The sequence below is a fragment of the Coturnix japonica genome, chromosome 35, assembly GCF_054131305.1.
Source record: "Coturnix japonica strain WE chromosome 35, WE-NBRP24, whole genome shotgun sequence".
Taxonomy (NCBI): Eukaryota; Metazoa; Chordata; class Aves; order Galliformes; family Phasianidae; genus Coturnix; species Coturnix japonica.
The window spans coordinates 4,496,738-4,518,738 of NC_140697.1; the positions used below are offsets into that span (position 1 = coordinate 4,496,738).

The following is a 22,001-nucleotide window of genomic DNA, read 5'->3' on the forward strand; positions in this document are numbered from 1 at the left end:
AGTTAGTGCCGTCAGTTAGTGCCGTCAGTTAGTGCCGTCAGTTAGTGCCGTCAGTTAGTGCCGTCAGTTAGTGCCGTCAGTTAGTGCCGTCAGTTAGTGCCGTCAGTTAGTGCCGTCAGTTAGTGCCGTCAGTTAGTGCCGTCAGTTAGTGCCGTCAGTTAGTGCCGTCAGTTAGTGCCGTCAGTTAGTGCCGTCAGTTAGTGCCGTCAGTTAGTGCCGTCAGTTAGTGCCGTCAGTTAGTGCCGTCAGTTAGTGCCGTCAGTTAGTGCCGTCAGTTAGTGCCGTCAGTTAGTGCCGTCAGTTAGTGCCGTCAGTTAGTGCCGTCAGTTAGTGCCGTCAGTTAGTGCCGTCAGTTAGTGCCGTCAGTTAGTGCCGTCAGTTAGTGCCGTCAGTTAGTGCCGTCAGTTAGTGCCGTCAGTTAGTGCCGTCAGTTAGTGCCGTCAGTTAGTGCCGTCAGTTAGTGCCGTCAGTTAGTGCCGTCAGTTAGTGCCGTCAGTTAGTGCCGTCAGTTAGTGCCGTCAGTTAGTGCCGTCAGTTAGTGCCGTCAGTTAGTGCCGTCAGTTAGTGCCGTCAGTTAGTGCCGTCAGTTAGTGCCGTCAGTTAGTGCCGTCAGTTAGTGCCGAGACTGTGTCTACTTCAGCATTAGCTACTCTTCTTAAATGGATAAGCAAAAACGTCCCTGAATTTCCAAAAACTGAGTTCTCTCTCGATGGAGAACTTTGGGACAAAATCGGCTCAAAACTCTACGAGGCTTCTCTCGCTAAAGACAGAACGGCTGCTAAGCTGTTGCCCGTTTGGAGCCGGATAATGGAAGGGCTTAAGCAATCACGACGGGAAAGGATTTATTCCGACCATTCCCTGCCGCCCTCCGTCCCAACCCCACCGCTGCCTCTCGCTGTTGGAAGCGTCTCGTGCCCGGAGCCCACCGGCGGTTCCGACCCCCCTGCGATTCGGGGAGACGAAAAGCCGCAACCGCCCCCCCTCGCGCTCCCGCCGTTCGCTCCTCCCCCGACGCTCGCCGCGTTGCCGCCCTCAACGGCGCCCCCGCCCTTCGCCCCACCTATGACATTCGTCGCGCAGCTTCCGCCCCCCGCTCCGCCCACGACGCTCGCCGCGCCCCCGCCCTCCGCCCCCCCCACGTCGTGCGCTGCAGCGTCTGTGCAGCCGGCGTGTAACGTGATTAAAGACACGGACGGATCGAAACCAGGGGATCGTTGTGACCCAGGTCCAGTATATCCGGAATGCGAATCGGGCGCATTTCTTCCTGATGATAATTTGAAGGGAGCAGAAACGACAAATTTCCCTACAGCGTACTGTGGTGTCTTAGAGCAGTGCAGAAAAGAAGCAATATTAAGGGGTGATGGTGACACATTGCAAGCCTTTCCTGTGTTGTATCAGCCGAATCAGGTCCCCCGTTGGGAACCCCTGCCTTATGAGGCAGTGAAAGAGCTAAGGAAGTCAGTGAGAACATACGGAGTTCAGTCTACCTTTACATATAATCTTTTGGTTGCAATTGGTGATAGTTATGTTATGACCCCTCATGACTGGAAAAGTGTGTTACGAATGATCCTCTCTCCCATGCAATACACCGTGTTCATGACTGAATACCGGGATCAGGCTGCTGTCCAGGCCTTGAATAATTTGAACAATCTAAATCATATTGGCCTAGAGGAACTCATGGGGGAGGGGGTCCGGGCAACACCTCAGGCACAGGCACAGCTGGACAGGCAATGCCTGGAACAAGTTAAGACTTTGGTGTTGCGTGCTGTCCGTCACGTTCCTGATATTAATTCACCCGATGCTTCATTTACTTCAATTAGGCAAGAGGCTACTGAGCCTTACATTAAATTTCTTGACCGTTTACAAAATTCATTAGAGAGACAAGTAGAAAATGAAGCTGCCCGAAATGTCTTGCTTAAGCAATTAGCAGTAGAAAACGCAAATGCAGACTGTCGAAAGGTTTTAAAGTCCCTAAGGAATGCAGACCCATCAATTACTGACTTGATTAAAGCCTGTCAAGATGTAGGCACAGAAAGTCATAAAATGGCCCTGCTAGCAGATTCATTGGCCACCCAACTTGATGCAGGGACAGCTCAAAAAGTAAAGTGTTACAATTGTGGAGAACCAGGTCATGTCCAACGGGACTGTAAAAAGCCCAAGCGAGTAAATAAAAATGCTTCTGCTGTTCCAACTCGACCCTGTCCACGGTGCAGGAAGGGGCTACACTGGGCTAGAGACTGCCGATCCAAACTTCCTGTTGCTGCACAGCCCTGCGATCTGCCGGGAAACGGCAAGAGGAGCGCGAGACCGCGCGCTATGACAGCAAATACGGTCCCGACTCAGCCAGACGCTGTCTGGCCAGCTCACTCAGACCAGCCACCGTTGGCAGCGCAGGAGTGGATTTGTCCACTGCCCAGTCAGTGACGCTGACTGATAGCACCGTGACTCTCATTCCAACAGGGGTAATGGGTCCCCTTGGGGACGGGCGTAGCGCCCTCTTGTTAGGACGTTCTTCTGTTACAAGGATGGGACTTTTTGTTTTACCTGGAGTTATAGATGCTGACCATACCGGGGAAATTAAGATAATGGCATGGACACCCTCACCCCCCTGTTTTATTCCAAAAGGCCAAAAAATAGCACAATTAGTCCCTTTTCATTCTATGACCAAACCTGGTATTAGAGATCGAACCGGTGGATTTGGGAGCACAGATAAACCTGTTGTGCTATGGACCACACAACTGTCAAAAGACAAACCATTATTACCATGCTTAGTAAATGGCAGGCAGTTATTAGGACTAGTGGATACTGGAGCTGATGTTACCATCATTAAGTCCAGTGATTGGCCCTCTGAGTGGCCACTAAGAGACCCTAATTCTGCTATTGTGGGGGTTGGGGGCCTACAGCAGCCAAAACAAAGTGCCCGAATTTTATCTTTTGAAGGGCCTGATGGTCGCATTGCTCACGCTGCTCCTTACATTTTACCAATTCCCTGTACTTTGTGGGGTCGGGATCTCTTAAGTCAGTGGGGTATGATTTTGCAGACAAATTTTCAGTAAGGGCCATTGATCGGCAGCAACCTATACCCTTAGCTTGGAAAACAGAACAACCTATTTGGGTAGATCAGTGGCCCTTAAAAAGAGAAAAGTTGCTGCACTTACATGAGTTAGTTCAAGAACAGCTAGCTGCTGGTCACATAGTGCCTACTACCAGCCCTTGGAATACTCCGGTTTTTGTTATCCTCAAGAAGAGTGGAAAATGGAGACTTTTACAGGACTTGCGTGCTGTCAATGCAGTAATTGAGCCTATGGGAGCGTTGCAGCCTGGCCTTCCTTCACCCTCAATGTTACCTTCGGATTGGCCTATAGCAGTCATTGATTTGAAAGACTGTTTTTTTACCATTCAGCTTCATCCAAAAGATGCACCACGATTTGCTTTCTCAGTGCCCTCTATCAACCTACAAAGCCCTGTTCAGCGGTATCATTGGACAGTGTTACCACAAGGAATGCTTAATAGTCCAACGATATGTCAATTGACTGTAGCAAATGCATTACAACCAGTACGAAAGGCTAGACCTCATGTCCTTATTTATCATTACATGGATGATATTTTAATAGCAGCAGAACAAGAAGAGGGTCTAAAGGACGCTTTACTGCTCGTCCGGGAGGCAGTCCAATCTATTGGCTTACAAATAGCAGAAGAAAAAGTGCAACTTAGTTCTCCATGGAAATATTTAGAATGGAAAATTGCATCTCACACTATTCAGCCACAAATCCTCAAAATAGTACCTCACGTACGGACATTAAACGATCTGCAAAAGTTATTAGGAACCATCAATTGGTTGCGGCCACTTTTGGGAATTACTACTCAAGAGCTGCATCCTTTATTCAAACTACTGAAAGGAGACCCAGATCTAACTTCTAAAAGACAATTAACACCAGAAGCACAACAATGCTTAGACTCTGTAATAACATCAGTGCAAAATCGATACAGCCATTGTGTTTGTTTATCACTTCCAGTACATCTCATAATAATATCCAACTTCTATCAGCCATATAGCTTGTTATGTCAATGGGATACCTCAAGAAAGGATCCTCTCATTATTCTCGAATGGGTATTTTTACCTCATACATTTTCAAAAACTATTACATCACGAGTGGAAATGTTTGCTATGCTAATACAGCGAGGTCGTCATCGTCTACAAATTCTACGAGCTCTTGACCCTGAGTGCATATACGTACCTGCTACTAAAAAAGATTTAGATTGGATGCTTGCGCAGTCACTTCCTTTTCAGACTGCTATGGCAGACTATACCGGACAATTGTCCACTCATCCTCCCAAACATCAGTTACTACATAATTTGGCTGATATCCCCATTGCTACTAATACTTTACTTTCACATGTTCCAATACCTAATGCTGTTACTGTATTTACAGATGGCTCTGGCAAGACACACCAAGCAGTGGTTCTCTGGCGTGCGACTGCTACACAATGGCAGTCAGACGTACATGTTGTTGATGGATCACCTCAAGTTGTAGAACTTGCTGCAGTAGCTCGAGCTTTCCAAATTTTTTCAGACCAAAAGCTTAATATAATAACTGACTCTTTGTATGTTGCAGGTATCATTCAGCGGATTGAAGGGTCCTTTCTTAAGGAAGTTAATAATCCGGTTTTGTTTGTACAGCTCAAACGAGTCTTGCATTATGTTTCTCACCGTACTCTTCCTTATTTTATTATGCACATTCGATCGCATACTACATTGCCTGGTCCTTTAACTGAGGGCAACCGTAAGGCTGATCAAGCCACAGTCGCTTTTGCTACTCCTCAATTATTTGAGCAAGCACGACTCTCCCATCAATTTTTCCATCAGAACAGGAGAGCCTTACAAAAACAATTCCAACTGACAGTAGATCAAGCCCGTAACATTATTTTAACATGCCCAGACTGCCAGGCAATTGCCCCTTTGCCTCAAATTGGGACAAATCCACGTGGAACAGCCCCTCTTCAACTCTGGCAGACAGATGTCACTCACGTTCCTGAATTCGGCCGACTAAAATACGTACATGTAACGATAGATACTCATTCTTCTTACATATTTGCCACAGCACATACAGGTGAACGCAGTCGTGACGCCCGTAAACACTGGTTATCTGCTTATGCTGCTATGGGAATCCCTCATACGATAAAAACAGATAATGGGCCCGCTTATACTTCTAAGGCCACTCAAACTTTCCTTCAAGAATGGGGAGTTAGACATATTACAGGCATCCCTCATTCTCCCACTGGACAAGCTATCATTGAGCGTACTCATCAAACACTGAAATCTGTTCTTAATAAACAAAAAAGGGGGAATACGGGAGACACACCACCAGTTAGTGTTGTCAGTTAGTGTTGTCAGTTAGTGTTGTCAGTTAGTGCCGTCAGTTAGTGCCTTTATTGCCTTTTTCTTCTCACCGTCGTGCGCAGCAGCTTGTAGGTAAGCTGAGCTGGCGTGGGATGGATGGGTGGGCAGTGAGGTGTTGAGAACTGCTGGCTGTTTGAGCTCACAGCACCGTATTGCTTACTCTTGACCATCAGACATAATGTTCCCCTGGTACACACGTTCCAAAGGGGGTATCCGTAAAGTTGGCGCCTGTCCCGTGCTTCTTCCATTGTCTTTGCTCAGTAGTGGAAGCATTGTAAAGTTGCTGGGCGGACAGGCATCACGTAGCCTGAGACTCAGCATGTCTTGCAGCAAGTGGATGGGACGGTTGTGCTGTGTGTGTTATTCCATGGATGTCTTAGCCCTGCTCACTGACCTGCTCTTTCTCTCTCCTCTCCTCACCCTCCGCCCACTGCCTCGGTGCAGCTTTTGCTCTCATTCCATCCAAGCAAAGCGACAACTGCTGCAGATAGCTTGAGGTGATCTCACTGCCAGGTACGTGCCATGATTTGTCCCCCCACATGGTTTTGCCACATGGTATGTGAATGTAGTTCTGAAGAAGTCTGTCCATACTGTGCTGTGTGAATAGAGAAAACAGAAGTGTGTTTCTGCTCTGTTCCAGCTCCTCACACTTGCTGTTATGGGTGCTGCGTGCAGTGAGATCAGCCGTGAGCCTGAGGTGGCGGTGACGGAGGTACAGTATGAAGCTCTGGCCGGTCTTTGTTCCCTGTGTTGAACCATTAGAAGGAGCTGCAGATGTACTCTCCTGCAGGAAAGAATGGGCCAAAAAGGGCCTGGCCAGCTGTCTGCGCCAGTGCCATTGCTGATGAGTCTGGGTAGAGAGAGATGCATCTTTGCATGGCCTGGCAATGCACACCAGGAAGGGAAATAACTGTGATGAGACGTGCAGCTCCTTCTCAAGTGCTCCTGATAAGGATAGAGCGCATTTGCTGCAGCTTTCTCTGCAGATGTGCTCCTCACCTTGAAATCCTCCTGGTTTGTCCTCAGCTCCTGACCACGGCCTGTGCTCTGTTTTGCAGGCTGATAACATGCGGAAGCCGCAGCTGGTGCGTGCTATGTCATCTTTAAACGTACCAGCGATTGCGGCAGCCCATGTTATTAGGAGCCACGTCACCCAGGGGCCGGATGAGCGCTCTCTGGAGGTAAGCAGTTCCAGGCGTTCCTTGTTGTTGTGCACAGAGAGTAGTATAGAGTGTGAACGCCTCGGGAATACTCTCATATTTTGTGTCGTAGAAGAAGGCTTTTGTTTTAGCTGTGCTGAAGCTGGGATTGATGTTTCAATCTTTTGCAGGTTGGAGACATCGTGTGCATTGTTGATATGCCACCAAAGGAGATGAGCCCCTGGTGGAGAGGCAAGCGTGGCTTTGAGGTAGGCATACATTTTTGACTAGAGAGCACAGCTTCAGTAGTGTCTAGAATCTCCGGTTGGAGCTGCTCTGCCTGCACAGGATGGCTTCTGGATGCAAACAGTTGCCCTGTGTCGGTGTCAGAGGACCTTCCCTTTGGCTCTGGGCTTGGGCTAATGCCCACCTGTCTTTTTGTTCTTATTACAGGTTGGTTTTTTCCCTGGTGAGTGCGTGGAACTCATCAGGGGAAAACTGCCCGAGTCCATCCTACATTCATTGCCAAAGCCAGGTGCGTATTTTACATTTGACAATGCGGGTTAGTAAAATGGGGTCGGAACGTGGCTTTCAGGGGGTTCATTAATGCCCAAGTTGAGCAAGCTTAGAAAGAGAACTGCATTAAGCTCCTTGGGCACCTCCAGGGATGGGGAAAATCCGTTCTTGTGTGTCCTTGTTGGGAACATGCTTTCTGTTGTTACGTGTTCTGTTGAATGCGTTGCACTTGGCCTCGTCCAACCGAGCCAAGCCTGAAATGAACTTGTTTCTTTGTTTTGTTGCACAGAGCCAAAGAAACGGGGCAAGTTCATCTCCTGCCTTCGTTGCCCGTTGAAGGCCTGCCCCAGGAGAGCGAAGCAGCCGGAGCCTCCAACATTCTCGGGATCCATGTCCCTGCTTGACATCATTGAGAGGTATTTAGCCAACAGGACTTGAGGGCTGAGCTGTAGGAATGGAAGCATCCTTTGCTGTTTGAAACAGAGTGCTTTTCTAAGCTGTGTTTCAGCAGAAACCAGGCATTGACAGGAACAGGCAACTATTGGCAAGGGTTCGGTGCAGCTCTTCCCTCACCCTGCACCATGACTGACAGCATGCTCTGTTTTCTCTGCAGAATGAGTTCTCCCAGTAAGAGGGCAGAGTCAGCAGCTTGCAGTTGGCGTTCCTGCTTCTGCCTGGGCAAACCTTCCCCTGTGGCCAAACGCCAACTGCAGAGCAGTGCCAGGGAGCCCTCTGAAGCTGAAGTCTTGGTCCTGGCAGGTAAGCATGCAAATCCAGCTTTCAAAACACTGCTTGTCAGCAACACAGGTAGAATTCATGCTTTCAGTGGGCTTGTACATCCTTCTGGCATTCAAGCCTGTGCCTGACATCTTCAGTTGACTCCTGTCTTTCCCAAATGTGTCTCTTGTCAACACAAGAGCTGGACCTGCACGAGGATCACTTTCAAGGCAGTGACACTGTTGCTAGAAGCCTATTTGCTTCTGCCCACCATCACTGCATAGCCAAATGTCAAGAACCTGTTTCATGATTCATCTTGTGAAACTTTGACACTAACTGCTGTGCATCTACTCCTTCCTTTGTGACCCGAGCCTTTGTATATCTCCAAGACACCGGGCATGTTACGATGCAGCTTCCTGTGATTCCATCAATGAAGAACTGTTACTAAGCACAGGATGCTGCAGTTCAGATGAAAGCCTTCCGTATAACATCAGTTATAAAGAGAAGAATGCCATCATCGTTGAAGCTCTCGTTCATCCCATACCTGCTGAAGCTGCTGACCTGAGCCTGCCAGACTCCTCAGGCACCAGCCTGAACCGAGTGCCTTTCGAGGACAGCCCAGCCCAAGCACAGCACGAGTGCCCCGACAGCAGCACAACCATGCAGGCTCAGGTCAGCATTACAGAGGAGAAGCCAAACATCTTGGAGGGGGAGGTAGAATCAGGCCAAGAGTCCCAGGCTCCGGGCAACAGCACGACTTCTGAGACACTCTCGTCAGACAAGAGAATGAGTCCCATCTTTCCTCCAGACCTCACACCCCCTCCTTTTTCCTATTGAATAAAGGCACGCTCGTGCTCAATCAACGCCTTGACTGAATTCTGAGTTTTCATTCGCAGAGATTGGGATGAGTACAAGAAACATCAAGGCAGCTCAGCTTGCAATGCTCTGGCTGTGGGATGCGTGCAGGGACACTGTAACCATACAGGGAAAGGCTTCCACTGCTTCCTCAAGCTGTAGTCCAGCCCTGCTACTGCTCTGTGGCACAAAGCCCTGAGGGATGTTCCATATTGTTAACCTAAGTGAAGCCAGCTTCATGCACTGTGTTTTGTTGTTGCTGGGTGAGAGGGGGATGCACGTTGGTGAGAAGATGAGCATTGCTGGATCTGCCACGAGTGTCCCTTCTGCCTCTAAGAATATGTCCTAAGTAGGATGTGAACACTGCTGGCACTTCCTCATTGCACGTGCTTGGAGGATCTTCAGTTCTTGCACATTCATGATGTCTGTCAGTGACTACGAGGAAATTCTCAAGTACTAGGAATTCCATGAAACAGTTGGAACGGGTAAGTGTCATCTTTGTACAGAAACAGCACGCCTAACAGTCTGTCTCACCACTCTAGAATTAATCTGAGAATAGATTAACAGCTCTTGTCAGTTCTCTAAGTCAGGTTTCATTTGTATAAATTTGAAATTCGTTTTTTAAACCAGTTGGAAATTGTAATATTATATTAGAGAAGAATTCACACTCAACTTTAAGCATCTGTGTTTTGATTTGTAGGTGGTTTTGCAAACATAAATCTTATGCGGCATCTTCTTACTGGTGAAAAAGTTGCACTAAAAATCATGGAGAAAGTTACTGTAGGGGTAAGCCAAAAGGCATTTAAATATGAGAATATCTTCTGTTGGAGTTGTGGAGTTCTCAAGAACACGGGGGCAGGTGGGATGGTACATACGAATGCAGCCTACTGGTCCCATTGCCTTTTGAAAGATGCTGTAGAGCTGGAAAAAGTTTAACAGAGCACCACAAATCTTCTTCCTCGTTGTTCAGAGGGCAGTATTCTCTGGCTGTAAAATGGAGGAAGTTATTACGTTATTACATTACATTACATTATTGTTACATTATTACAGCAACTTTACCAAAATACCAATGAAAATGCTGAATGTTTTGTTTTTCAGTTTTCACAGCTCTGTTTCAGAATTTCTATGGGAGTGATGTCAGTCATTGCTGAGTTGATGTTGAATTGTGTACTGTCCCGTATGTGCTTGTTATGTTTCACAGCAGTCAGATGTGGTACCTGGTATGTCACAGTAGTTAGCAATCTCATCGCTTGCTTTTATGGTCTCTTAAGGATGACTTGCCTCATGCTAAAACAGAAATTGATGCCATGAAGAACTGAAGTCATCAACATGTTTGCCCATTGGATCACGTAAGAGAGACACCAAAGAAATATTTATAGTCATAGAGGTAAGAAATAGTTTCTGCTTTCTGTGCTGTCATTGTTACTTACCTTTCTCTGATACTCTCTAAATGCATTTTCAGATAACCTTATCTTACAGGGAAGCTGTTTGATTGCATTGTTTCTAAGGACCGCCTTTTGGAAGAGGAAGCTCCAGTCTTTTTTTGACATATTGTTTCAGCAATTGCTTATGTTCACAGTCAGGGTTATGCCTAGAGACCTCAAACCAGTGAGCCTGAACTGTAGTCAGTCTTCCATAAATAATAATGAACGTGTTTTTATTTTTCTGTTGGGAGAGAAAGTTACAGTACTCCACTCCATTCCAGTGGATTGCAGGAGAGAACTTAAGGCGGGAGAAGTAACACAAAGTAGAACTAATGGGTTGATTGAATTGATAGAATTATTTACTGAGATAAAGGATAATAGTTATGATGAATGCAAAAGCAATTGCTCACCACCTACCAATCAGTGTCCAGTTAGCCTCCTAGTAGTGGAAGAGATTGACATGAAGTTCTACCCCCTTCAAAACTCCTTCCACAATATGTCATATAGTATGGAATATCCTTTGGCCAGTTTAAGTCAGCTGTCCTAGTTCTGTTCCTTCTCACTTCCTTGGGCTCTCAGCTGAGATTGACTGTGGCTCTGTACAACGCTACCTGGCAGCAACTGTAAGCATCACTGCGCTATCTCCATTGTTTCTCTAGAATGAAAACGTAGTATTATATCAGACACTGAAGAAAATAATTCAGTTCCAGCTGAAACTCAGAGAATAACTTGTGCTTAGGATTCTTTCCCTACAGGAAATGTTAGATAATTATTGCTATTTGGTACTGTGTTGTGTAGCTGAGCTGGATTTTGTTATCCTTGAAGAAGTATCTTCCTCTGAAAGGGGAGTAAAACATGATGCTCCTAATGAGCGGAGCAGAGACACAGATCTGATCTGAGTGTTGGTTTCCCATTTTTGTGATGCTCTTTGCTGCAGTTTGTATCTAGAGAGAAGCCCTTGTGGTGTCAGTCTGTTGTGTAACCTGCTCTAGTTTTGTGCCTCAAGGAAGAGTGATCCTTTAAACAAATGGTGGCTGTACAGAGGGTATGGGGTGAGATGCATTCCTCTGGCCCCATCCAATGGATTTTCTGTCACTGAAGACATGAAGCACAGGTTAGGTACTGGAAGGCTTGAATATTTCCTCACCAATAGGTTAGAGCTTGGCATTTTGTAAGCTGCTGGTATCTCGGAGTAAAGCAAATCATTACAGCACGAGCATTTTCCTAGGCATCTTATGAAATCCCTCTATCTAAGGCTACTGGAAGGCACTCTGAACAAAGATCATTCTCCCCAGCTTCTCTTCTCTGAGTGGGAGCTTCAGCCCCCTGCACAGGCTGGAGGTCATCCCCAGAACTTGCTTCAGGTTGTTATCCTTCGTGGCCAAAAACCAGATACAGTATTGTAGATGTGGTCCAGTGAGTGTTGAAGCAGGAATGACTTGTCGTGGTCTGGTTGTGCTGCTTTTTAATGCAGCTGATGATCTTGTTGTACTTCTTTTCTGTCAGAGCACACTGCTGGCTTGCATTCAGCCTGTGGTCTCTCACCACTTGTCCTCCTAGTTCCATACAGTTCGGTCTGTTCATTAAAATGTTTCAGTAAGTTGGTCTGGTCCTACGAAGTTGTATGACTGCAGTAAGCAGTGTACATGGTGCGCTGTGAGTACTGCACACATTCCTCTTGGCAGCTTGTGGAACAGACATTGTGCATTGTTTGGATTGTGTAAGCATTCCTCTTGGTCTCTTGTGATGCTTACCTTCTTAGAGCACCTTTCCATGTTTGGCTCTACATATTTTGGTACCTTACTTGTTCTGTTTGGCTTAGCAGGGAAGGTCTTCTTCTGAAGCATCCTCAGTCTTGGTCTGGGCAGCATACTTAGAAATGACATGGACGTTACATGAGTGGGTGATCAAAGGGGGAAAGATCTCACCTTTCTGATCTGTTTCCTTTTAGAAGACAGTCCTGGAGAGGATTTGCTTTCCTTGTTTCCTGGAGACTTGGATTCTTAGATGGTTTTGACTGCAGCTATTTCTGATGTTAATTCCTTTTTCTGTACTTTAGTAGCAAAGTGCACGTGGAGTGCTTTGGAATTGTCTGAAGTTGCCAGGTTGCTTGTGATCACATATGTAACGTGGAGTTATGTGTGGTGCCAGTGATAATTCAGTGTGATGAACTTGAAGGCTTTCAGTAGAATTGCAGCCCTAATAGAAACAATGACTTGAACTCTGGAATTCTGTGTAAAATCATTAGCTAGCTTGTGGTCCGGGTCTTCAAACCAAAGGCTATGAGGTGCTGCTCTTGTTGACACAGGCTGTGAAAGATGACTTGAGCTCTAAGAGTAATTTCCCTTCTGCTCTTGATATGAACGTCAAATCCAAAATTACAGTATTAAGAACATAATATAAAAGTTTTTGCTGCTGGCTTGTGGACCTGCATTAGCTCTTAGCCATAGTTTGGAACTTGCAAAGCAATCTTATTTAGATTTTAGTGATGAAATCTTTTGATGAAATCTTTCTTTTAATTCTGCAAAAGAATCTCAATGGCACATTTCTTTTCAGTCTGAAAAGGCTCTGACATAATGAAGATGTGCCAGACTGCAGCCACGTGCCAGATGTGTTTGGATCCATGGAATTTTCTGATGTAGCTTCAGTGTTTGAAGAATCTCCGCTTGATCTAAATACTCAGAGAACAAAGCAGGTGTGTAAAGATGTAGTGCTAGTTTCTTACAGAAAAAATATAGCACTTAATCCAGAAATTTACTTCTCATTGTATATAGTGCTTACTCCATACTTCAGTATCTAGTAAACCTTGACCGAAGTAAGATACAGATTGAGCAAAGTATGTTAAGCATAAATTTTGGTGCCTTCTACCTGTAGGCCATGGTTCATTTTACAAGAACCCTAACTCCAGTGTTTGGTTTGCACAGAAATAGCAAGCAAGGGAACAAGTAAAGGAGTCAGTGAGGATTTTAAAACGCAATGGAAAGTGATAAGGCACAGTTGATAAGATTTTGGAGTTAGGTTGGATGTACACAGAGCTTTAAAGAGGAAGAATCTTCAGGAATAGTCAGCATGGATTGACCAAGGGCAAATTGTACTTGACCCACCATTGCTAGGTGAGCTTCTGCTTTAAAGCATCAAGCTGCATAAAGAAGGCAGTTTTAAAAGCAAGCTTACCAATTCGTTTTTAACCAGTGATTTTTTCAGGAAGGAAAGCTTATAGATGCTGTTTGCTAATGGAAGATGGAGAGAGGAAAAGCAAGAGAAAGGCATGATGTGTGCATAGCCACCACATCCCATCTGCAGCGTTCTCCCCCTCTGCAAACGAGGAGCAGCTCATCAAGCTTGGCCTGGGCCATGGAAAGGGAGCATGCTAACATCTGGGCCAACCCAAACGAGTTAGTTCTGCAGGTTGGTTGTTTTCTGCTGTTTGTCTCACGTCCTGTTGCTCAGCGGTAGATTTGTTCATGTTCAGTGCCAACAGGAAACACCCAACAGGTGGGGTTTGCGGAGAAAGAGGTCCTGCAGGTCTTGTGTGACACCCATGGAACCGTAGCGAGGCTGCATGTGTGTAAAACACCAGGAATCAACAGAGGTGTGAAGGTGAGCTGTGGGCTGCAGTACCACAGGAAGGGATGTGTGTGCTCTGGGTTTGGATGCTTCTGTGTGTTTTAAGTGACTGAGATACCACTGCTCAGTCTGTTTGAGTGTATAGAAGAAGTGTAACATCCATTCTGATGGAGTATTGTGAACGGAGCCCTGTGGGTTTGAGACCTGCCTTTAAGCTTGTGGGCATCATCCAGGAGTTGGGGATGGGGCAAGGGAAGTTGGGGTGAGGGATGAAGCGTAGGAACAGAAACTTCTTTGGTCCATATTAACTCCTCCCTTTTTTGATTAGGAATCGATGTGGGTTTCTTTTATAAAGAAACAGACTCATTGTGAAGCCTGTGAATGAATTGATTCACGCCTGCTGATTGGTGCTGTTCTCTACAAGGAGCTTCAGTGGAAATGGACACTTCTGGTCCACTGTCTGGCCCCCTCCTATGTGCTCAGATCAGCCAAGTTGTCAAGGCCTGGCTCTTGGTTGGTGAGTTGTGCCAAGGTCAGAGAGTTGGATTTTCTGGGCTTTGAGACACGTCTTCAAGATGCACATTGTGTTATTTCTGATGTGTTGACCTGTTGAGGTCCAGCCCCAAATGAGGATTCAAGTACTACCACAGCAGGAATGGTTTAGATTGGAACTGGAATGCAGAAGGTTGGAGTCAGCAGGAGCAGGGAATCGATCATCCCCCTGTACTTGGCACTGGTGAGTCCTCACCTTGAGTTCTGTGTTCAGTTCTTGGCCCCTCACTGCAAGAAGGACACTGAAATCCTGGGATATGTCCAAAGAAGAACACTGAAGGTGTGAGGTGTCTAGAGCACAAGTCTTTTAGCAAGCACTATCTTAGAGGCAGCCTTGATTTCTCCAGCTCCAAGCTTTGTGCCACAAGAGCTCTCCTGCTTCTAACTGTGATGTGAGACCGTATGGAAGGCTCTGCAGAAGTCCTTCCTTTTCTTGACTGTATTTTGTGTGGCTTTGGACTTGTTTTCATCTTCCTCAAAGCCCTCTGCCCAATTCTGTGTCCTTCTCTGCAGCCATGAATTCAATATGGAGCAGGTTCCTGAGCTCAGCGTCCAAGACATTCACAGCGTGAGCTCCCTGTGTAAGATGTATTTCAGGGAGCTCCTGAACCCTCTGCTGACCGAGCAGCTGTATGCCAGGATCTCTATAAGCTCAGGGCAATGTCTTGGAAATGACACGTACCAGTTCCCTGGCCATCCTGGTTAGTGGTTGTAGCAGTGCCCCAGCTCTGAGGTCATGAGTTAGCCCCATGAGTCACGTCTTTCCCACATCCTGCCTCTCACTGATGGCACTTGTGGTGGTGCCAGGAGGTGCTTATTTAAGCTATTCACAATGGTTGTGAGAATTCCTTTTCCTTTGCTGTTCTCCTGCTATTGGTAGAATGGGGTTAATAGCAAAGTGGACTTGGAGACGAATGCCTGCTGCGAGGAGCTGCACTGTGCAATCAGGCTGTAAAGCTGCCCAGTGCTTGCACCGCTTGGCCTTGATGGCACGGGCTGTGTGTATAATCAGGAGGGGTGTTAACTCTTTGAAAGGGCCGATAATATCAGTTCAAGAGGAAATGGTTTTATGTTGAAAGAGGGAAGATTAACGTTGGATGTTAGGGGAAAGTTCTTTACTAGGAGAGTGCTGAGGTCCTGGAACAGGCTGCCCAGGGACGTTGTGGATCCCCCATCCGTAGAGGTGTCCAAGGCCAGGTTAGATGTGGCCCTGGAAGGCCTGGTCTAGTAAATGTGGAAGATAGGTGGCCCTGCCAGGCAGGGGGAGTGGAGCTTCATTATCCTTGAGGTCCCTTCCAACCCGGGTCATTCTGTGTTTCTGTGTTCCCCAGATGCCTCTTGGAAGGCATCAAGTCTGCCTCAGTGCTGACCACCAGTGCACTGTCCCCATGGGACTTAATAAGACACTTGATTTCTCTGGCAGGGATCTGCTCGGTGATAAACATGCATGCTAAGAACTTAGCGATAGTGTGGGCTCCAAACCTCTTAAGGTAAACTTCTTCTTCCATTTCAACACGATGCTTAGTTCTGCTGTCCCCCAACCCAGGTGCACAATTTCTAGATGACAGTTTCTACACACTTGTTTAGCTGGGACTGCTGTGTCTCTGATCATCCAGGAGAATTAGTGGCATCACATCAGTGGCATCGCTGTTTGCCCACTGCGGAAGTCTCCAGAGCCCAGCTTGACAGTTTTTGGCTACAGAAATTCAGACTTGGGGAAGTGACCTCGGGGAAATGACTTGTAAGATCTGCCTTTTCTTCAGATCCCAGCAGAGCCAATCTTCCTGCGCCAGCAAAGCTGCTTGCATGGAGCTGCAGATACAGTCAGCTGTTGTGGAATTACTCATCAGCCACACAGATGTCATCTTCTGCTCCAAATCCACACCAGCCATGGGAGAGGGAGTAGGTGAGCATCTTCCTCCATTAGCTTGATCTTGATCTGACAGCTTCATCCAATCCAGGGCTTCTCCAAGACCTTTGAAAATTCTATTACTGTTGAGGAGACAGCAGGCTTCTGGGCTTAGATTAGAATATGGTGCCCCATTCCTGGATCCTTAGTGTGTCCAAACACAAACCTTACATGGAGAAAACCATCACTGCTGTTAAGATTTTTTGCAAGCAGTTGAAGCTTGATTGAAATGTGGCAGCAAAGCTTTCTGAAATCCCAGACCCCTAGTTTTTCTAGGATTTTTGTTTGCCTGTTTTTGATACAGTGAGCTGCTCTTAATTGTGGCTGTGTCCTTTGCCACGAGCATACCTCTGAGCACACAGTTATTTTGAGCTCCTCTTCTTCCAGTGTCTCGGATAAGCAAGTCTGAGAGATATGCAGTACTGGGATGGCTGTGCTGCTGCTTCCTCCTCCATCTCACATGTGGTTTTCCCTTGCAGGGCACAGTTCTCTGCCTGGGCCCAAGTCTGTGTGGGTGTCTCCATCCACAAAGCTGCTCACACTGCAGGAGGCACAGGCTGAGAGGAGAGGCCAGAGCAGCTCTCCTGTTGCAACACGGAGCAGCAAGATACAAGTGGAGGAAGGGCCTGCAGCTGTACTGAGGAACTTCAACGCAATCATTGATTTTCCATCTGAAAGGTAAAGAAAGAGGAATTCCCTTTCCAGCCCCTATCATCATTGTTCAGGTGATTTCTATTGGTTTATTTTTTGTCCATTATATCTCCAAGCACTCAACTAAAAAACAGTTGCACTATGGGCTCAGTTCAGCCACACAAGGTGCCTTTCCTTCCTGGTTGGGCAGGCAGTCACAAGATGCAGAAAGCCACGCTGGTGTCTATCCTGGCCTGTGCTGCCTGTACCTGGAAACACTGGGGTTTTCCAGATTTCAGGGCCACGCACCTGAAACCAATTGCGCTTCTCCTGTAAGCAGAGCTGTTGGTCGGACTTGCTGGCACTAGAAATTAAAGATGGCAGTGAGCTGAGGCCAAGGAGGTGTTAACGTAAGAGTCAGAGATGCTTTTGAGCTTCCCTTATGGCTGCACCATTTTCTCAGAAAGCAGTTACGCCTGCCAGCTCCTTTCCTGCTGCTGAGCCTTTGCTCACATGCTCCGCATCTTGCTTGACACGGTTGAGAGGAATGTAGCCAGCAGGACTTGAGGGCTGAGCTGTAGGAATGGAAGCATCCTCTGCTGTTTGAAACAGAGCGCGTTTCTAAGCTGTGTTTCAGCAGTAAGCAGGCAGTGCCAGGAGTAGGGAACTGCTGGCAAGGGCTCGGTGCAGCTCTTCCCTCACCCTGCACCACGACTGCTCTGTTTTCTCTGCAGACCATGTTCTCCCGGCAAGAGGAAGGAATCACCTGCTGGCAGTTGGTGTTCCTGTTTCTGCCTGCGCAAACGATCCCATATGGCCAAACACCAATTGCAGAGCAGTGCCAGGGAGCCTTCCAAAGCAGAACGCGTGGTCCTGGCAGGTAAGGGTGCAAATCCAGCTTTCAAAGCACTGCTTGTCAGCAACATGGGTAGAATTCATGCTTTCAGTGGGCTTGTACCTCCTTCTGGCGTTCAAGCCCATACCTGACATCTTCAGCTGACCCCTGTTTTCCCAAAGGAGCCTCTGAAGCCTTTGCCTCCATGGGCAGAGGAAGTTGGATGCTAACCCCTGTGTATCCACTCCTTCCTAGGTGAATCGAGCTCTTGTGAACCCAGAAGAGCCAGGTCAAGTGCTGATTCCTCAGAGAGTGCTTCCATCAACAGAGACCTCATGGGAAGCACAAGTTGCTGCAATTCAAATGAGAGCCTCCCGTGTGCCAGCAGCGACGGAGAGCAGGAGGTCATTGTTCAGGCACTCATTTCTCCCAGCTCTGCTGAATGGGCTGATCTGAGCCTGCCAGAAAACACAGTCACCAGCCTGGACTGTGGCCTGGTGCCTTTGCAGAGCAGCCCAGACCAAACACAACCCGAGTGCCCCAACAGCGGCACCTCCAAGCAGGACGAAGTCACTGTCACTGAGGAGCAGCCGAGCCTCTTGGAGGGGGACTTGGAGTCAGGCCTCCAGTCCCAGGCACCCGGCAGCAGCACGAGCTCCGAGCCACTCTCTCCTCAACAGCAAAGGATGAGTCCTGTCTTTCCAAGTGACTAAAGGCACGCTCATGCTCAGTCAACGGGATGGGGTGTTGGAAGAAGAAATGCTTAGAAGAGAAAATTTCCAGTGTTCATTTTAAAATATGGCATTTTTAAAAAGAGAAGAAGATAGAATAAGCAGATGTTGACAGATAAAGGGCACCTCATCAAATTTTGGGAAAGTCCATCTTGAGGAAACTTGGATAAGAGCAGAAAATAACTGTTTATGGATATACCCAATCACTAAAAATACCACCCTGAGTGCCAGCTCATGGCCCCAGACCCTTTTCTTCATTTCAAGAGCTGTCATCACAGAGGGCATCTTCCTGAGCTGGAGACCCTGAAGTAAAAGAATCCTTGGTCCTCAGTTAGTCCATGTAACTGATTTGCCTCGGAGCTGTGAACGTCACAGTGCACTGCTGAAAAACTGGCAGAGTTCCCCTGGAAACCCTGATTTGAATTCAGCAAAGTTCATCAAATCCAACAAGATTCAGAGGAAATGTTACAGGAACAACGAGTTGATATTTTCTCTGAAACTTCCTGGTAGGAGCACTAGAAATGTGGTCAGAAGTCTTTGTGGCATATGTAGGCCTCTTTTAAGAGATCAACATCACCTTTTGCAAAACAGAAAGATGTGGTGATTTATTCACATGAATACTGTGTCTGAACTCCACTTGTACCTGCCAAAGATCCTGCTACCTTCTCAGCTCAGTGAAGATTTGGCCTGCTGTATGCCCTGAATTATGGTATGGTCTTACCAGATTTTCCGAGTGAAATAACACATGACCAAACACTGCTCCTACTTCAGAATATATCCTGAGTTCATCCCACCTAATACAGACAGAATCATCTTATGCTCTGTTATTAGAGTATGAGAGATGGTTTGCATTGTTGACTAAACATACTTTTAGCACCATAGAACCATAGAATATCCCAGTTTGGAAGGAACCCAAAAAGATCATCAAGTACAACTCCTGGATCCACACAGGACTACCCAAAAATCAGACCCTGTGTCTGAGAGCACTGTCCAAAATACTTCCTGAAATCTGGCAAGCTCAGTGCTGTGACTACTTAATCTGGGGAGGCTGTTCCAGGGCCCAATCACCCTAAATCTTACTTCACTGATTCCTGAGAATTTCTTGGATGACCACGTTCCTATGTCATATGTATCCAGGTTAGATTGCATGAACCAAGCAGATCAATGTGATCTCATCCTCAACAATTTTGCATAAACCTAAAAGCACTGAGTTTTGTAAATGGGAAAGAAACACAAAGCAGACGCAGTTCTTATTCAAACTATAAAATGTCTAGGTGTTTCATGGGAAAAATAAATTTATATTGAACATATTTATATGTAAATTTTATTGTACAATAGAAATAAAAGAACATTAAAAACAATGAGAAACGTGCTGTTGTTTTATTCGTCTTCACAATGATGATGAAGAAAATTAAGTACAGAAGGATTTGGCCCAATATTCACTGACTTGTGTTGTCCCAGATTAGTCTTCTCTAAGTGTAAACTCAGAGACCAAAACTACTGTCTTGATGTTCAGATGTCCTTTGCCCAAACCAGTGGGGTTGCTCAGGTGTGTATAGGTCTGTGGGTATGTGTGCAAGGACGAGCATGCACATATATGTGTGTGCACAGGGGTGTGCAGAGTGTTGGAGCTGCACAAGGACATTGTGGTACCGGTGTGTGCGTGCACTTTGGGAGTGAAAGGAAGGGGTTACACATGTGTGTCTAATGTCTGGACTGTGGCAGAAAAGAGGCTGCAGTGTTGTTCTCTGTAGGAAGAGGCCAGTAGTTGCCCCATGTCAGACAGAACCAGTTCAAGTGCTGGCCAAAGCTGAGTCAAGGAGTGATGCTGCTGGCACTTCTGTGATAACTTTGTTAAGGAAGGTTCAAACCACTGCATAGCATATGTGAGAGCTATGAGCAAGAATGATGTGAGACAAACAGCCCTGCAGTCACCAAGGTCAGTGAAGAAGGAGGAGAGGAGGCTTAGTGGACATGGTGGTGATGGACTGATGATTGGGCTGGATGATCTAAGTGGTCTTTTCCAGCTCTCATGATTCTATCATTCTGTGACAGGTGATGTTAGTTTTGTTGACAGGTTCAGCAAGGTGAACTGGGACCAGAGGTACATCCCAAAACCTTTTGGAGATAGGAGATAATCTTCCCAAAATAACTAATGAAAATAGTAGAACCATAAAAGGAATTTCTTTATCACTACGAGAAAAAGGGAGGGATCCTTTGGCTAATGAAGGCCTGATTTGGCAAAGCCAGAGACAGTTTGCTTTGCACCACATTTATTTGACTTTCCAGAATGGTGTACTTACTTTCCAGGTATTTCTAAACAGTGATTTTTTATTTCCAAACATGGCTAACAGCAGGTTAAAAATTCTTTTCTTCGTTTCCTTTCTGCTAAGAATGAATGAATTTAATGTAGTCTTTTTCTTGCTTCCTTCTTTACGAAGGAGACAGCTGCTGCATCATGGCAAACAAACATTCAGATGGTTTGGAGAACAAGTCCTTACACAGACTACAGTGTACAGCAATAAAGGGCACACACAGCAACATGCAAGACATTCATTCAGCCTCCAAACACTTCTCCCTGTTGACCAATTCAGAACATATTAAACCATTTAAGAAGGGCATTAAGCTTTAGAGTAGATGGGATGTTTTATACCTTGTAGTTTTCTCCAGCTCCCATAGTAAGCAAGGAAAAACAGAACAATAGTAATAAAAACATACACAAAGCAAACAAACAAACAAACAAACAAGCAAAAAACACTGACAGAAAAAGAATATACCTCCCAGGGTGTCAGGATCCTTTATATCTAATCCTCAAGGCAGAGGATGAAAGCTTTGTCTTTTCTAGGTAACTTGTGGCTAAGACTGGGAGCTGGGAGGACTTTATACTTTTCCTGACCAGGTATGACCTGCTATGTAAACTAAATACAGAAAATAGTCAAATAACTATAACATATATAACATATATATTTATATGTAGGTATTTTAAAATCCCAGACCTTAAGCCTGAAGTTCCTTGAATGACTGGAGCTTTTAAATAGTGTTTTGATAGGAATTCTCTCAGCTGTCTAAGAGTGCAGCTGGTCAAATCCACAAGCAAGCACGAACGATAAGCTTCATTTATAAGAGCAAACGCATAAGAACAACATGGAGGGAATAGTTCTTAGTTTCTTGAGTGAACTAACCCAGGCACCGTGTAGCCTCTACTATTGCTGTTCCTGAAGGAGAATCTGTTCCTCCCTTTATTTCTGAGCTTCACCCACCTCTACCACCTCTCACAAGAAGTGTGTTTTGGGGGAATATTCATATGGAGTCAAAAGGAGCTGGCTGTTCTATCCAATCAAGAATGGGAAGGCATATGACCTGTAGATTAGAAGATAATCCAAATATTTTACAAGAAATCTCTCCATTTATTTTAACAGCTCACTTGGAAGCTGTGGAAGAATTATCACCTATTTATAAACAAGATAGTGAGAGATAAAATTCCATTGTACAGTGAAATCCATGAGATAACAAAGACAGAAAGTCAGTAAGTCCATCTGCCACAGCAAGCTCTGAGCTGGAAGCACTGATCTCAGACGCATATCAGCTACCATTTAGTTATGCTAACTGCATGTTTATACCACCTGTGCATATAGACCTGGTATGGCTGAGTCCCCAAGCATTAGCAGGGAGAGCGAAAATGACTTTGTAATATTATATTGGCGCTTAGAAATTCAATTTGAATA

At 46.1% G+C, this 22,001-nt stretch overlaps 2 protein-coding genes and 1 long non-coding RNA gene across 14 annotated transcripts; all 3 read left to right on the forward strand.

Moving 5' to 3' along the window:
- The first annotated feature begins 1,125 nt into the window (after nt 1–1,125).
- On the forward strand, nt 1,126–4,861 carry LOC146755248 (uncharacterized). The gene is made up of 2 exons (XR_014938320.1): nt 1,126–1,225; nt 4,617–4,861. It is a non-coding gene; the product is annotated as an uncharacterized LOC146755248 (long non-coding RNA).
- A 2,324-nt stretch (nt 4,862–7,185) lies between these two features.
- Nucleotides 7,186–9,108, forward strand: LOC146755249 (rho GTPase-activating protein 32-like). The gene is made up of 3 exons (XM_085526295.1): nt 7,186–7,472; nt 7,670–7,815; nt 8,145–9,108. Exons 1-3 carry the CDS (start codon nt 7,447–7,449, stop codon nt 8,219–8,221), a joined length of 249 nt encoding a protein of 82 aa, XP_085382421.1. The 5' UTR covers nt 7,186–7,446; the 3' UTR covers nt 8,222–9,108.
- Nucleotides 9,109–9,489: 381 nt separating this feature from the next.
- Nucleotides 9,490–19,637, forward strand: LOC146755250 (rho GTPase-activating protein 32-like). 12 transcript variants are annotated; one of them, XM_085526262.1, is made up of 8 exons: nt 9,490–10,015; nt 12,609–13,460; nt 13,525–13,652; nt 13,948–14,355; nt 15,595–16,077; nt 16,560–16,758; nt 17,445–17,590; nt 17,801–19,637. In XM_085526262.1, exons 5-8 carry the CDS (start codon nt 15,906–15,908, stop codon nt 18,256–18,258), a joined length of 975 nt encoding a protein of 324 aa, XP_085382388.1. In that variant the 5' UTR covers nt 9,490–10,015; nt 12,609–13,460; nt 13,525–13,652; nt 13,948–14,355; nt 15,595–15,905; the 3' UTR covers nt 18,259–19,637. The 12 variants fall into 12 exon arrangements, with proteins under 12 accessions (XP_085382388.1, XP_085382390.1, XP_085382391.1 ...); XM_085526264.1 differs by having other exon boundaries at nt 13,534–13,652; XM_085526265.1 differs by having other exon boundaries at nt 13,548–13,652.
- Nucleotides 19,638–22,001: the final 2,364 nt, after the last annotated feature.